The sequence below is a fragment of the Pezoporus flaviventris genome, unplaced genomic scaffold (genome assembly GCF_033815535.1).
Source record: "Pezoporus flaviventris isolate CSIRO_AGI_PZ_B2104156 unplaced genomic scaffold, CSIRO_AGI_Pfla_v1 ptg000031l, whole genome shotgun sequence".
Lineage (NCBI taxonomy): Eukaryota > Metazoa > Chordata > Aves > Psittaciformes > Psittacidae > Pezoporus > Pezoporus flaviventris.
This window is the reverse complement of record NW_026892579.1, coordinates 30,777,938-30,794,638: the sequence shown is the minus strand read 5'-3', so window position 1 is coordinate 30,794,638 and position 16,701 is coordinate 30,777,938. Positions and strand designations below refer to the sequence as shown.

The window sequence follows — 16,701 nt, the reverse complement described above, 5'->3', positions numbered from 1 at the left end:
CAGTGAACTTTTCAAAATACTTGTACAGGGAATGTTATCTAATTTCCTTCTTCCCCCCTCCCCCCCCAATTATATCTCCTTTTTAGCAGGAGGAGGTGAGCAGTGTACAGCATGTTGGCCATGTTGGCTGAGCAATGTCTTACCATATTTAGGAAGGGGCAAAGAAGACACAAATATGGCTAAAGATGACCGTCTTTGCTTATTTTCAGTCAAGAAGGACTGAACAAAGACATCTGTTTCCCTTGAGATCTATTGCTGGAGAGGGAAGTATACAGCACCGATACCCAGGACATCAACATTTATGCAGTCCTGGAGACAGACAAGAGAGAAACATAGACTCAGAAGCAGCTCAAAAGATTCAAGGCACATTTTGTAGCTGCTCTGAAAGTGGTAGTTCTTGGTTGATGATTTCTAATATCACAATATCTTTCAGGCATCTATATTGTTCCTTCTTATTTAGGAATCTATCTAGGGACTGCTTATACTGAATTTACACTTTATGAGTTTACACAACTCACAGGTGTCCACCTAATTTAATGTTTCCCTTTTATCAGTGAAGTCCTGTTTGTATAAACTGATTAGGAAAAATTCTGTCAAGGTATAAGCCCAGCATACTCCTACTTCTGTAATAAGATCTTTAGATCCCTGTCATGTAGTCTCTGCCCTCACAAAAATGCAATTTTTTATCTAAGATTACGTATAGGCTCATACTGATTCTCCCACAATGTTCCTCCCTCAGAGCTAAAAACACACGGAGAAAACATCAGTGTGATTTATGCAATTCCAAAAAAGATTGGGCAGATGCTCTGTGAAATGCAAGCACATCCTTGACCTTTAGGAAGGAGTGAGAGAAGGAAAGAAAGGAAGGTGCTGCTAGTTTCTACTTAGTAATTTGTATTGCTTTCCTCAGAGCAAAGTATTCAGGGGCAGGGGGGGTGGGGAAGGAGTTATCTTTGTATTCAGAAGAACAGCATTCTTGTCTTCATGCATGATTCTCTGTCACTGAGAAATCAGGAAAGCAAATAAGGGACATTCTCCTCCTAGAAAAATCCTTCTCTACAGACAGTGTTTTTAATTGGAAGAGATCTGAAGGATGCTGCCTTTAAAACCTAACCAAGACATATACCAGTAATTTCCAATACTGTCTTCTTTTCAAGTAAATCTAGTGTTTGCCCAGGTTATGATGTTATAATCATTCTCGGAATTGTACTGTGTCAGAATCTTTAGAAGGAACAAGGGGCATAAGTTCCCATACAGTCACAAAAAGACATTACATACAGGTCAACATTCATAAAAAGACCTTATGAGAAAAAGTTTATTTCATTGTCTTCAATGGTGACAGGATTTCACTGACTGTCTTTTGTGCAAGAAGCTCTTTTTTGTTTTGTTTTTTTTTCGGGGGGGGGGGGGAGGGTCTGGGTTTATTTTGTTGTTTGTTTGTTGTTTTTGTTTGCTTGTTTTTTTTTTTTTGTTGTTGTTTTTTGTGGTTTTTTTTTACCAGAGGAAACAATTATCTGTCCTGCTCCATTTTCAAATGCTTCAGTAGCAAAAGTCCTTGAAATCTGAGATTCTATGAAAATGAAATGTCAGTAAGGTCCAAAGTTCTATTACACATTGCTCTTAATCTTTATTTTCTTAAGGAGTGTTCTTGGTCAGAGGTCAGCATTAGCATTAATCATTGATAGACTCTACATATAGGAAGAAAATGCACCCGTTTTATGAAATAGTCCTTGTACTAAATGATTTATGTAAGGGTTTTAACGTTAGACGAAAGCTCCAAGCGGGCACTATCAGAGCACAGTGATGTTCTTCCAGTTAAAAAAAACCCTGGTCATTTTACCCTGGATTTACACAGAAAATCCCAGAGTTTATGAAGTCCCCCATGAAGTTGCTTGGCAGCATAATAACTATGGAGCAGGGATGGATGAGCATGGGCTGTGCCCATAGCAGAGGCTTGCACTCCCCTGCCTGTGGTGAGAAGATGCGAGGGCAGGGTACACTCTGCCTTCTCCTCCAGGTTATCCTGACAGCCTGAGAGAGGTTGCTGGTAGTGCTTAGGTATTCTGGAATGATTCAGCTTTCATGTACTGTTCAATACCTTTTCAACTTGTAAAGAAGACCTCTGTCAAAGCAAGAATCAGGATATGATGAATACCTAATAAAACTAGAGGGAACTGCATCAGAAGCTGCTCTTACTCACATGTTCACCTCCTTTGTTCAACTGCGTTTTTCCATTTGGCGCAGGTCCTACCCTGACATATTGGGGCAAAAGACTGTGTTGCTCCTAGTGCTTTCCTTGGAGATATAAACACAGGGTTTCTACCTGTCACATCACAGACACACTATTCACTTTATACTTTTAGTCTTGCATAAAATTACAGCCCTGTCCTTCAGACTAGTGTGGCAGAGTACTGTTGTCAGCTCCATAGCTAGCCAGGCCACAGGGTATGCCTGTGCCACACTGTGACAAAGTCAGCACCAATTCTGTTCCCACACCTGGGATGCAGGGTCAGAGTGATATTTACAGCACCACTGGTTTAAAGAGTTTATGAATTATCTAACTAGCTAGGGGACATTAGGCAATTTGTAAAGAATGCTGCACATACCAAGTCTAAACATAGAGATTAAGGCAACAGATAATGAGGCATAGGGCAACAGCAATACATATTAAAACAGCTCTTGGATACTTCAAATTAAAAAATCCTTTGATGTCACTTACATTCAAAATGAGAACTGTTCTGACTTAAGCTGTGATATTCCAAAATATTTTGGAACAAAATGAACAGTGCGTCTCTGAAGTGATAGTCTCACCAGCCACTAGTTTATTTTGAACAAACCAAAGACTGCAGCCCAAGGCTGTCTCCATATCATCATAACAGTTCATTTAACTGAAAATTTGATGATCCACCAAGTAAGCATTAAAATTAGGAATAATTACTTCTTTTATTATAGAATAAGAATTTCAGCTGTTAGCTGTAACAAATTCTTTAATCTTCTAAATGGATGGGTGATTAAATGGGAACCGTAAACTGCAGTCTTCTGATATTTATAAGTAGAAAGGTAGGTCCAAACAATGGACATTTGTAAATTCACTAACAAAAAACTTTAAATATCAGCAGGCATACTTTCTATTTATACTTTAGCAATGCATTAAACTTTTTAATTTTTAATAATTGTTATGTAAAACAGGAAATTTATGCTTGCAACAGGTATTTGGGCAATACTTTTAGCAGGCTTCAATAATACCTCCTTGTTTTAAGTAAAATATTTCAGTTATAGCTTTCTGACATGAAAGGGCATTGTAAATCACCATGCATTAACAGGGAAAAACATTTAATGCATTACTGGGATTTTATTTCTAATGTGATAGCTATAAGAAGTATTACTGTATATGTATTACTTATACAGTAGATTTACATTTAAAACCCTGAAAGTGTATACCATATAAATAACTAATAAAAATGTAATACAGAGAAAGTATGAAATGTCAGTATGCAATTTAAACTGCAATTTTAATCTAGTTATATTTGGCTTTAAGAAGTAACTGTTGTATTTGGTCCACTTTAGACAATGGCATATTACTGCATAATAACTTTAGAGAAGAGCTTGCCCTGAATAAGTAGTCAGAGCACAACTGTAATCTGAAGAAGCTTTTTTATTATTCAATACTTAAGTAATGCATAAGTAATTAGAATGACAGAATCGTAAAATCTGAGAATCACAGAAGTATTAGAGTTGGAAGGGACCTTAAGATCATCTCGTTCCAATGCCCCTGCCATGGTCAGGGACACCTTACACTAAACCATGTTACTCAAGGCTCTGTCCAACCTGGCTTTGAACTCTGCCAGGGATGGAGCATTCCAGTGTCTCACCACCCTCACAGTAAAGAGCTTCTTCCTTGTATCTTACCTGAACTTCCCCTGTTTAGCAGCCTTCTCTTCTCCAGGCTGAACAGCCCCAACTTTCTCATCCTGTCTTCATAAAATTATTTGTAGTGTTTGACCACTCATGATAACAAATTTATTTCCTTATGGCTAGTTATAATTTCCCCACTTGTTGCCTCCTTTCCTTTCACCATGCAAATCTGAGCTGTCTATAAACCCTTATTAAGTATCTGGAGAGGGAAAACAGATACCCCTTAACCTACTTTTGAGGTTAAACAAACCATGCAGCCTCCCCTCATGTATCATACGCCTTTCCCAGAAATCAGGGAGCGCTCACCACCATCCTGATGATCCCCCACTGTGTTTTTGTGTTTGCTTGACTTAAACTTTTCTATTGGGAGGGCTCAAAAATGGAAACTGTGTTCCAGATGCAGCCTCACTATTGCCTAGCAAAACAGAATAATAACTCCTGGCTATGCTCTAGTTAATGAAACTGTAGATGAGGTTATCCTTTACTACAAAAAGGGTGGACTAGCCCATGTTCAGTTTGATGCCAATCAGACCTCAGGTCCTTCTCTGCCAGTAAGCCAGTCAGTCATTGGCCTGTACTGTTGCACAGGGTTGTTCACTTCATCCATTCACCTTGTCCCCCCCCGGATGCAGGATTCTGTATTTGCCTTTGTTCACGAAGCTCCTGCCAGCACATTCCTCTGATCTGCAGAAGTCCTCTATATGGGAGCCATACCCTCATATATCAGTCTCCCCCTCCTCTCCAAGTTAGCAACATCCAGAATTCCTGGCTCTCCTACCACCCACGTCCAGCCACGCCACCCTAGCATCCTCTGAAATTCCACCTAGAGCAGAGACTTTGAACAGTTGACTACTATCTTTTTAGGCAAGTAGTCACCCAGCAGCCAATTATTCATCCACACTGTAGTTCACCCTACTTCTTGGTTTGGGTACCAAGTTGCAACAGGAAACTGTGTCAAAAACCTTGTTAAGGTGGATGAAAACAGTATCCATGCTATATGAATGCATGGCTGTGCACAAGCTCTGTCCTTCCAGGGTGCGGTCCAAAAGAGAAGTGAGCCTGAAATGTCCTCTAACATGCATTTAGCCAAGGTGATGATTGTCTGTTGAAATTTGCTATGTGCAGTACACTTCCTCAAACATGTCAATGTCTTAAAAGTCATCCTCTGTTCAGTAGGCAGAGTTATAAATAAACAGTGCAGGAAAACAATGCTTTTAAAAGGCACTTTGCTGTATGAAGTTGTCCACCAATTTGTAGAACGGTGCCTGTTTAACATACTGCAGTTTTTATTCTCCTCTCCATTTTGTTTTCATCGTTTAATTCCCTTTTTTACAGGCTGCCAATGAAAGAGGTTCTGTTTAACTGTAACGGTGAGTATTACTATTTTCCTGAGTTGATTACAGTACCACTTTGAATATGTAACTATATCTTTACTCTCACTTTAACAAATTTTTATGGTTTTGTTTAAAAAGATGATAGGATGCTTTAGCTACAAAATTAATGTTTGGATAATAAGCTGGCTATATTTGGTGAATGATTTTCCATTAGTAATTAGCAATGCAGAATAACTCAACTTCTTAACCTCACAGAATAAAGGCACAATTGAATTAATTCCAAGTGGGATGCAATCAAACAGTTGGAAAAAAATGAGGTATAGTCTGGAATTAGATTGTGAAGTAAGGTGATTGAAATAAGATTAATAAGATTACTATTATTTTATATTTGAGCACATAACCCCATAGTGCTATTAAAATGAATGGTTTGCTAGAGTTAAACAATATTATATTGGAAATCATGGAGTCACTGAATAATAGAATGGGTTAGAAGGGACCTTAAAGATCATGTAGTTCCAACCTCCCTGCCATGAGAAGGGACACCTTCTACTAGACCAGGTTGCTCAAAACTATGCTTGAGAGCAGATATAACATAGTACTTGATGTGGGAGGTCAGCAAATAGGTGAAAGAGAAAAGGCTGAAATGTTCCATACCTTTTCCTTTGTTCCTGTTTTCAGAAAATAGGTTAATTATTTCAGTTATTGTTAAGAATTTGGGAGTAGGATCATGAAAAGAAAAGGAAAGAAATGCCTGAAGGAATACTGAGATAAATTAGCACAGTCTAATGAAACCTACCCTTAAAATACTTAACCAAAGCAATTTCTCAAATATTAGTGATTAGCAGGATGAATAAGTTCCCAGAAAACTGGAGAAAGGCAAACACAGTGTCATATCTAACAAAGGAGGAGACGAAAATCTAAAGAATTACAGAGAAGTCAGCCCTAATAGCATTTCCAAGATACTGGAACAGTCTTAAACAATACACTTGTAGGCAACTACCTAAATGAGGAGATGACTTGCACAGTGACATGTCAGAAATAAATCCTATCAAGTTGACTTCATTTCCTACTTTAACAGCAAAACAGATACAGAGGATGTGTTTGATACAGCACATCCTTGACACAGGCCCACGTGATATTCATAAGCAAGCAAAGCAGATACAGACTAAATTAAATTCACATAAGGTAGATAGAATCATAGAATCATAGAAGAGTGAGGGTTGGAAAGGACCTTAAGATTGTCAAGTTCCAACACCCCTGCCATGGGCAGGGACACTTCACACTAAACCATGTCACCCAAAGCCCTGTCCAAGATGTGCAACTGATTGCAAAGCTGGACTCTGAGAGCAATCATTTATTACTACAGTGAGGGGACATCTCATACAAGCTTCCACAATGCTGTCTTCTAGCTCTAGCACTATAAGACGTTGCCATTAATTACTTGCTCAATCACATGGACAGTAAACATACCAAATTTACACATACTGCCTGTTTGGGAGGACTTGCAAGAAGATAAGGAGGCAGGGTTAGAATTCAAAAAATGTCACCTTAGAGAAATGGCTTGAAATCAATATGATAAAATTCATTGAATACAAATTAAAAAAAAAAAAAAGCAAAAATGCAGCATAAACTGAAAAGGAATTACAATAATGCTACTGGGAAAAAACCTGAAGATTACAGAGGACCACAAACTGAATCCAAGTTGAAGAGGTAATGTTGTTACAAAAAATTATATTCCAGGGAGATGTTGAAGGGAGTGGTTATAGTATGGTGGAGGTAATTACTTGTCTCTGTTCAGTATTAGTGAAGAAGCAGTTGCATGGGATGTGGGAAACAAATGGAACATTTAGAAAAGTTCTAAAGGTTTCAGTATCTTCACTTCACACAGAAGACAAGAAACAAGGACAGAGTAGAGACGCAGCAGTTTATATCTCTTCATAATGGACTGTTATAAAGAGATATTAGAAACATATAATGGTTTAGGTTGGCAGGGGCCTTAAAGATCATCTAGTTCCATCACCTTGCCATGGGCAGGGACAACTTTATGACTTTTTTTCTGTTAAACTATGAGTTACATTTGTTAGCTAGATCCTCAAGTTGTATAAATTAGGAGAACTAAATGACCTCAGTGCACGTTATAGAGTTTATTAATCTGTATTTTTGACAACTTTTGTTCATGTAAAAACTCTTCTTTTGCAGCCTTGGATTAGGATCAAGAGCTAAAACTGCAGATTATTTCGAGGCCTGTTTCTGTACTGAGAAGGAATCCACAGAACTAATGTTATTTAAAACACCATTAAAGAAAATCAACAAAAAAACGAACAAAAAAACCCCGAAACCCTAAAACACAACAAAAATGCTTCCAGTATGCCACTTGCAAAGCAGTAATAACAATAAAACTCTTTCAAGAGACTATGTACTAGCATAATTAACCCCAGAGACACACACATGGACATGACATATTGTAATATTTTTTGAAGAGCTTGCTAATTTAAGAGATGGCCAATATAACACAGCATATTTTCTTTTGAAATAATAATGAATGTTGAAATTAAATAAAGCCGTATTTTTGTTGCAAAGTGTTTGTTGCGATTCTTATTTTCAGTCCTGCAAATCTAGTTCCACATATTTCAAGCAGCTGAGAATGAATGTCAGCATTGCTGGAAAGGAAAACACTCCCATGCTCTTAACCTTGGTCACATTTTGTCACCACACACTTATGTTTGTGAAATAATCAGGGAATTATTCACGTTTGTGTCAGTACCCACAGCAATCAGCATGCACATGATTCCTCCCTGCCATGCAATACTCATAGCCATTTTGAACGGGCAGTGTCTGTGTGAGCTGAAGAGTGCAGGCAGATTTGTCAGCTGTGCTCCTGGCCCACATGGAATAATCACCACCTTCCTCTTCAGTTTATGCTCTTTTTTCATTTTTACCCTGTGCTGCTCCCTTACAATGCTGCCTGAGCCTGGATCCAGTTGGAAGCAGTTTGCTTCCAAAATGCTTTATAAGTTGAAGGAAGCAGACTGTTGATGCTTGCATGAGTTGATTGCCTTCTCCCTGATCCTTTGATCCTTTAAACCACAAATCACCTCACAGGTATGTGTGTGTTCAAGACCTTTGCAGCACAGCCCTGTCTTGGTGTGCAGGAGCATTTTGCCTTCTGACGCACTGCTATGTATTGTGGTTAAGATTAATATTTTAATGAGAATTGCTGCTGCTTTCATTAAAATGAATGCAATGAACTGATTTATAAAATATGATCATCAGTTAAAACATTAAAATTAAAAATAGTTTAAATGGAATAGTCTCAGGCTACTCAGCCTCTTGCACTAGACAACCTGGTGCAATTTCAATCCAGCCAGCATTTAAACTTTTGAGTGGTGGAACTGTGGAAATAGAAGTTCGGCAGTCAGTGGGTATCGACCTATAGGTAAACTATACATTTTACCCCTGATACAGGGGCACACATCTCCTTCAGAATGTCATGAACAGATTGATAGAAATACAAAGTTTGGTTTTGCATTAGTTTTTTTTCTTAATGGAAATATAGCAGAAATGTGTCTGTATTGTGGACAGCATACTCATTAATCTGATGGTGGAAAAAAAAATCAGTTGAGAAAAGCATTTCAGTGAGTTCAAGAGAGAGCTCCTGGGGACAGAAATGAATACATATAGGTAAATATAACAAAGAAATTACTGAAAAATTTTAACAATAGATAAACATTTTTACATCTTAACACATTTATAACTATAAGTGTGTTATAAATACTGTGCAAGATGTAATAGCTCTACCCACCAAGGACCTAATAGTATTTCTTGTTTTCAGTAAAGCACTGAAGTGGGAAAATTTAACATTTAGAATCAGTGTGATCTACGTGATTCTCAAAAGTTGTAGTAAGCTTCCCTGCCCATTTTTTCAAAAGATTTGCTTTGTTCTGAATTTGCTCCAAACCCAACTTTATTTTCCTCTTGAATTCCATTTTTGTGAAACACAAATGCCATCTAGCATGTCTAGCCAAGAGAATTATTCACATGGTATGGGTTAGGTTTAAATTAGCCCAGTGATGATAAACTGAATCCCACAGGTGGAAGGAATACAAAGAAGAGAAAGAAATCCTGGGATTATAGGAAGGGGAAAAGAGGAATTTTTTATTGACCTTTGGGTTTGTAAATTTGTTCATCTATGCATATTTAAAAAAACATTTGCCCTATCTGTTCAAACAGCTTCTGTCTATATATGAAAAATGGGAGTATGTTGGTAATTACAGTCTACAAGGTATCTGAGAAACCAATGGAAAGGGTATTAAAAGAAAAGAATCCTTTAAGGAGAGCTCAAGGATACAAAAGGAAAAAATCTATACCTTAAGGTATAAAAAAAATCCTTAAAAGCAGAGATCAGAAAATGGCAACTCAGCAACACTGAGAATCATCCTGTTATGAGGAATAAGAAGCCAAGTCTTTCCCCACCCGACCGATGTTTACACTGCACAGGCTCACTGGCTGACTTACTGGGGCTGGTGAGTATGTTAATAGTGGCTATCAAGTGTGTGAATTAGCAAAGGCATAGTGGTTTCACATGAATAAGGTGTATATATCATTCTTGCAGCATCTCTTTGTACATTATAAAAGATGTCTGAATAAAAATGAGCTGACAATTTCTGTAGGACTGCTCTCACTTATCCAAGGAGTAGTACACAGATGATGCTAGGTTATTTCTACACTAGTCAAGTCATACACCCCAAAACAAATGGCACAGTGTAGCTTACAAGTTTAGGGAAGAGCCTACGGCAAGCTAGCTTATTTACAAGTGGAGTGGATACAATTGCATTGCAATAATGCCAAACTTAGTATGTATCCAAAAATGCCTCTAAGCCTACCTGATGTTAAGACTAATAGTAAGCATATGGACAACCTGTTCAGGTTTCTAATATTGGTTTGGGAGGCTACTTCTGCCTCTGTGCTTCTCAGTCTACTCATGATCAAGGGAACAGTTTGGACTTGGAGTGCCAGCATTCACTGCTGGCATCAGATAGGGCCAGATATTTGAGATGAACACTGGTAGGTACCCATCTTCCATGAAACACCTGCATGACACCTTCTGAGAGCTCCTACTGACAGTGAAATACAGTATGTTCCCCTTGTCACCTCTAACTGGTTCAGGAGGTTTGGGATTGGCAAGTTTACTGCACGCATCACCTCTCTGAACCTGTGTGCAGCCATGCACAGGCTAAGCTGTCCACAGTAATCTACACTGACAGCATAACAAAGGTGGCGTGCGGTCCATGATACGTTGGGAACACCGCCAAGATTTCCATGCCTGGTTGTGTCTCCTGTGAGGTTCCTATTCAGATATAAGCCACAATGACTGCTCTTACCTGTTCTGCAGGTAGGGAAACACTGTTTAGGAGAATGCTTGCAGCTGTGTGGTTGCATACTGTGCTGGTTCATGCGCAGCGTGCCCCATTCTTCACATATATTTACCTGACTGAGCCCAGAGAGGGCTGACTTCAAGGCAATGCTGGAGTATGGCTGACAATAAAAAGGACATGGCACCTGCTGCCTTGAGGTTGACCAAGTGATGCTGCTGGGGTGGGAAATATGTGTGGTGAATTACTGTGGTGAGAAGAGTGTAAAGGCTATGAGGCTGTAGCAAACACTTGGTACAATGTTGTGCCTATAAAGTCACCTTTTACCAGTGGTCGTTTATTGAGTGCTTGAGCACTTGTATATGTGAATCTGTGTGTGTGAGGAATGGGATTTCTTTGTCATAGGTGATTGGGGTCAGTTTCTCTTCCTATACCTCTTACTTTGACCCTAAATCTGTTGATTTAAGTATCTGAGGAACTAGGCATGATGGTCACAGAGGCAAGTCATACTGTGGCAGGACTCTAGTTAGACATCTGATGAGCGTTATAACTTAAACCACCATTATTCTAAATTACATGTAAATCTGGATTAGCATTGTAATAATTGCGATAGTCAGCCTGAAATGTGTGAATTAAAAGTGACACTGCTTGATACCATGCCAACAACCCACAGCAGTGAGCTGTCAGGCTATTGTCAAACGGGGTGAAAGCACACCCACTCCCGCTCCAAACATATGGAGACCAAAATGACAGTGAGAAAATCACTTGAACACACTGCTTTTCTCTGCATAAACACATCTAGCAGTTAGTCACTTGCAGTTTGGGAATCTCATTCTGCCATTAGTACATAGGAGAGAGAAGACAATGCTTTAGGTGAAGTGTTTTTTACTGCATTACTTACATTGTATTACAGCCATTAATAAGAAAGAGTAATAAGTGCAAGCTATGGCACTCATTACAAATTAGTGATGTATTTTGTGCAAGGAGTCACCAGTTAAATTTCTGTTTGAGTTCAAAGAAAAGGGTGGCCTGTGTCAGTGCAGAGTTTAACTTGGAGATAAGAAATTACAGGGGTTCCCTTATGCATTGTGCTTTTCCTACTGGCGAATGACTGAATTGGCATCTGGTGTTCTGTTTTCTTCCTAAATGTGCTGAGAGTCACTCCATTTTCCTGGCACAATTTAGCAGCACTGCAATTCTCCTTCTGAATCTGGGCACAAAGCTTGACACTAGTCTGCTTGCAGCAGCCAGAAGGGAAGCTGCTGTGGTCTTCTTATGGGGTTGTCCATCCTGGAGGTCACCTTCAGCACCCAGAGCCTCAGTGACCACTGCTATCTCCAGTGCTCTGGTTAGAAATGAGATTTTTATAATACTCAATAGGCTTATTCAGACAAATCAGGAGACTTTTGAAAGAAAGGCTGTGGAATAATCCTGCTCAAGTTTTAAAGAGATTCTTGGACATTTAAAACTGTTTTCTATCTGTTACTCCACCAAATGTTCAGTGATACTAATATTTGAATTTCTGTCCAATGTGTGGTGTTTTTTGAAGCTCTAGGGTAGACATCAGGTAATGCTGAAACAGGTACAAGTCAGATAATTCTGTACTTAATTGTAGAGACTAGAACTAAGACAAGGACCATAACTCAAAATCTTAGCGGAGCTGCTGTGCTTGGAATAGGTTAATCTTCAATAGAGAAAAAGAATCATGTTTAACTATTTTTAAATAGTTACAGTATGCTTTTTTTTTTTTTTTTTTTTTTTACAGTGAGCAGGGTTACTTTGCTTACAAAGGAAAGAACTGAAATAAAATATTTGCTGAACCACAACAGAATTGATTAATGGTTTTGGCTTTTGGTTTGGTTTTTGATTGTTTTTTTTTTTTTTTTAAGATTTGAACACATGCCAAAAACTAGGAGAAAGTGAATTTTATCAAGTTTCAGCAGAGTTTTATGTGTCAAAAAACAAAGCTGCTTAGAAGTACGAGTTACATTTTCACTCTCCTTTAAAGGAAATCTCATTCCTGTGTAAACTAGCTCATTTCCAAGCAAATCCCTTGCCTCTGGTTTATCATCATCAAGTCTTTAAAAGTTGAAAATAAATATCAAAATACCAAACAAACCAAAATGAAACCAGAGGTCTATAAGTGAAAATACAGATAAGCCTGTTCACTTAATCTGACTGGCTTGTAACATTTATCACATATGGTAGCTTTTTTTTTTCTTATGCTTCCAGAGCGAGGAGATAACTTTGTAAAAGTATTTCCATACATCTGTGCTAACAAAGAAGATGTGCATTTTGATAATGTCAGTGCAAATCAGGAGTCATTCTCTTGGAACCGATGGAGCTGCATAGACATAAGGAAGAGAACTAGACTATAATTTCTAGTGAGCACGTCACCTGAGTTTCCATGAATGTCTTTTCCAATTTTCCTTTGTTATATTTGATACAATATACAACAGTAACAGATTTAAATGTTGTCCAGTTTTTTGTCTTATAAATAAAACTTTATATAAAAAAAACCTCACAGAGCAAATTTTAAGGATAAGATTTATGTCCTATTATGTACAGTGATTGCATGTTGCTGACCTTGGCCTTTCTATTAACTTCCACACAGAAGACTGCTTGCAACAGAGCAAAGTAAAAATCATGTGGTCTGATGCAATTTCCCGTCATTCACAGTTCTTTAGCTCTGGTGGGGACACTGTGGGAAGCAGGTCCAACATAAAGCACTGCTGGCAAGAAATGTTATTAAAGACTCAAACATTTTGACAACAAGCTCATAGATAAACGTACACACACATATACACACACTAGCACTTAATGTCTCTGTTATTCACAGCAATGTACCCAAACCAGCTGTGCTGCCAGCTGCGCTTTCAGAAGTAGCTATCCTTTGGTGCTCTGACTTCCTGCAGCACTGAAAAGCCCAGCTGAACTCCCAAAGAAGAAGATCTCCTTCATTCCCTAGAAAACAGTCTGCCACCTCCTTCTCCAGGTTCCTCTCATTTGCTACAGAATGCAAACAAAAACTATGACTAGATTTTTCCTCTGCTTATTCAGCTTTGGAGCCCTAAATTATCTTGTAATGGTTCAGATTTGAACCTATGATACTTTTCGCCATTTAGCCTTACGTTCTATCTCTGTTAGGAATGTCAAAGTTCTTTGCTGCTTTCATTTTTTATTCTTTTAAGCTTTGGCAAAAGTACCACGCATATTTATTTATGTCTGATTGTCGTGGTTTAAACCCAGCCACACAGCTTTTTCACTCACTCCCCCCCTTCTTGCCCTCCCCCTGCTCCCAGAGTGATGGGGAGGAGAATCAAAAGAATGCAATTCCCCCGGGTTGAGATAAGAACAGTTTAGTAACTAAGGTGTATATATATAGATACCAATGATAATAATGATAAGGGAAATAACAAGGGAAGAGAATACAACACCTCACCACCAGCCGACCTGTCACTCACTCCCACCCCACATAACCAAGCATCGACCCATACCTAGTCCAACCCCACCATCAACTAGCCCTTCCGGGTAACTCTCAGTTACATCCTGGGCATGACGTGCTGTGGTATGGAATACCTCTTTGGTCAGTTTGGGTCAGGCATCCTCTCTCTGCTTCCTCCCGGCTTCCCCTCCTCCCCGGCAGAGCATGAGACTCAGAAAGCCCTTGGTCAGACTAAACATTTGAGCGGTTAACTAAAAACATCGGTGTTATCAGTGCTGTTCCCAGGCCAAAAGTCAAAACACAGCACTGCACCAGCTACTAAGAAGGAGAAAAATGACTGCTACTGCTGAACCCAGGACACTGATGTCCAAAAACCTGGAGAGCAGAGATCAAGTAATAAAGGCTGTTAGATTCATCTTTTGATATCTGCTCTGGTTTTCTTTGTGGCTTTATAAATACAGCTATTTCCTTTTTAAATAAGAATGAGCACTCATCAGTGGGTAGTAATAGCGCCTTTAGCAATGACTACCAAGTTCATTTTAACTAAAGAAATGTCAACCTTTAAGGAACATCTTTGGGTAATAGGTTATATTGAATCTCACCTTTTTCTGAGTTCACGCACAGTAAACCAGTGCAAAATGAAGCATATAAAGATAACCTAGATCACTGGAAGCAAGATTGAAATAGGGGTTGCAGGATATATTTAATACAGTGATATAGCTCTGCATATCAGAAAGCGGAATGTAGATGAAATGCAATCTGTTATATAGTTTCCCATCACATGGAGAATATAGTAGTTACAGGTAAATGAAGCCAGAAAGAAAGCGATCTTCCTTTGACTTACTCCTCACATTGTTTTGATTTCAGTAAAGTATAGAACTAAACTACCAGACCATGCATATTCTTTATATTCTGAAACCTTTACTATAAATTTTCCCACTTGCGAAAAATGCACCCAATGTTTCATAGAGATTAATACATAGCTATGGCTCTGTTTCCAGTATCTCTGTATCCTGGGAAAATAAATCAGTTTACAACGTGACTGACTAATAATTAACACATACAGAGTCTTCCTAGAAAACCTTAGTCTGTAGATTTCTGCTCAGACTTCTTTCTGAATACTAACTGAAGGAATTGCATGTGCAGTAGATGGATATTTACTGCTAAAGTGAAACACAGAGAGCCTGAAATAAGGCTGCTAGAGGTAAAAGAATGTGTCTCAAAAGTCATATATTGATCTTATATTGCATTGCAAGTGAAGTTTGGATGGCAGAGCAGTTTGGCTCTAGAAGAAATTTCTCCGGAGGACTTTACCCTGTTGAAGATGATGGTTCTGCAAAGTGGAACAGGCTAAAAAGGAGTCTGTATCAGGGGAGATCCTGCAGGGTAAGAGGCTGTTGCACAGGAAGAGACGATGACTGCACCTTTAATATTGTCTCCAGAGCAGCTATATGTTACTGTGACCAGTTCTGTGCCTCAGGTTCTCCTGGCCCTGTAGACTGTTGTGCTGACTACTGGGATGTCTGTGACCACCATGTTGAGCCCACCAGGCCAAATGAACCTTGGCCACCTCTGACATCAGGTAGGCATAGAGAAGATGTTCAGTTGGTATTAGTGCATTATGATAAATATATACTTGGAAGCAAACTTACTGATCACAGTGCATGCATCCTAAAAATGTGACTAAAGACATAGTGGAGAAAGACAGCATGAAACTGGAGTAAAATTACATTTGCTCTTATTTCTCTGTCTCTAGCAACATATTTTTAGTATTGGTTAAATTGATTAAATTGGTTAAATTATATTTTTGTTGAACAGAATCTCTGTTTTACTTGTAACTTCTCAGAGATAACCTCATTGAGTTAAAATTAGTGTAATCTCAACAATTTCAATAGAGCTTCACAGATCAACAATAGGTGAACAGCAAGCTCTAAATTATTGTATCCATCAGTGCACACAAATAATCAAGAAAACTGAGGGTTATTCTGAATTATACTGCTCTGAATTATTGTGCAATGGTTTTGATCCAGCATAGCTTTAATGTGGGACAGCAGAGGACCTGGAACAGGTAAAGGGAAGTGGTTAGATCAAGGATTTCTGGCATATTTTAGTTTCTTACTAGTTAGTTTGTAGTGAAAATTCTTTCAGGACTACTCTAAACTTTTTAGAACTAGAGATTGCAAAAAAATGGTCTGCAGGCAGCTGATTCTGCCTTGGTTCCCTTTTATGCCAAATCTCTGCTGATGAGAAAAGTTTAGAATTGTGGATTCTACGACTATGTAGTTTCTTCCTATTGGCACACCAAAACTGTCTGAAAATGTAGAGACTGTACCAAACTTTCAAAAGCCTAAATCAACAAAAATGATACCATGACTCCTTAAAATTAACTATTTATTTGCAGTAACCCTACTGCTTGCATTCCAGCACTCAAACCACAAGCTTTTCAGAAGGCTGTGCTTGTAAGCCAGGCATGTAGCCAAACCACGAAAAGTAGGAGTGACAGAAATGCTGCAAAACAACTTCGATTTTCCAAAGCGTTTCTAATCATCTAAAAGAATGTCCTTTATTTATGTAAATAAAGACATTTCTTTCATATTTATTTGATTCAGTAGTGTATATTATTTCCAGCAGATCA

General features: G+C 38.5%; 2 protein-coding genes across 4 annotated transcripts in view; both read left to right on the top strand.

The window, feature by feature from the left end:
- The window catches only part of MLIP (muscular LMNA interacting protein), a 111,490-nt gene extending 103,935 nt beyond the window's left edge, over nucleotides 1-7,555 (top strand). For all 3 annotated transcript variants that reach the window (XM_061460609.1, XM_061460608.1, XM_061460607.1), the window contains 2 exons: nucleotides 5,251-5,285; nucleotides 7,449-7,555. In XM_061460609.1, coding sequence (XP_061316593.1) covers nucleotides 5,251-5,277 — 27 coding nt within the window. In that variant the 3' untranslated portion in view covers nucleotides 5,278-5,285; nucleotides 7,449-7,555. The remainder of the gene's footprint in view (nucleotides 1-5,250; nucleotides 5,286-7,448) is intronic.
- Nucleotides 7,556-15,143: 7,588 nt separating this feature from the next.
- The window catches only part of TINAG (tubulointerstitial nephritis antigen), a 55,429-nt gene continuing 53,871 nt past the window's right edge, over nucleotides 15,144-16,701 (top strand). Inside the window, exon 1 of the mRNA XM_061460601.1 lies at nucleotides 15,144-15,648. Within this exon, the coding sequence (XP_061316585.1) occupies nucleotides 15,279-15,648 (370 nt within the window). The 5' untranslated portion in view covers nucleotides 15,144-15,278. The remainder of the gene's footprint in view (nucleotides 15,649-16,701) is intronic.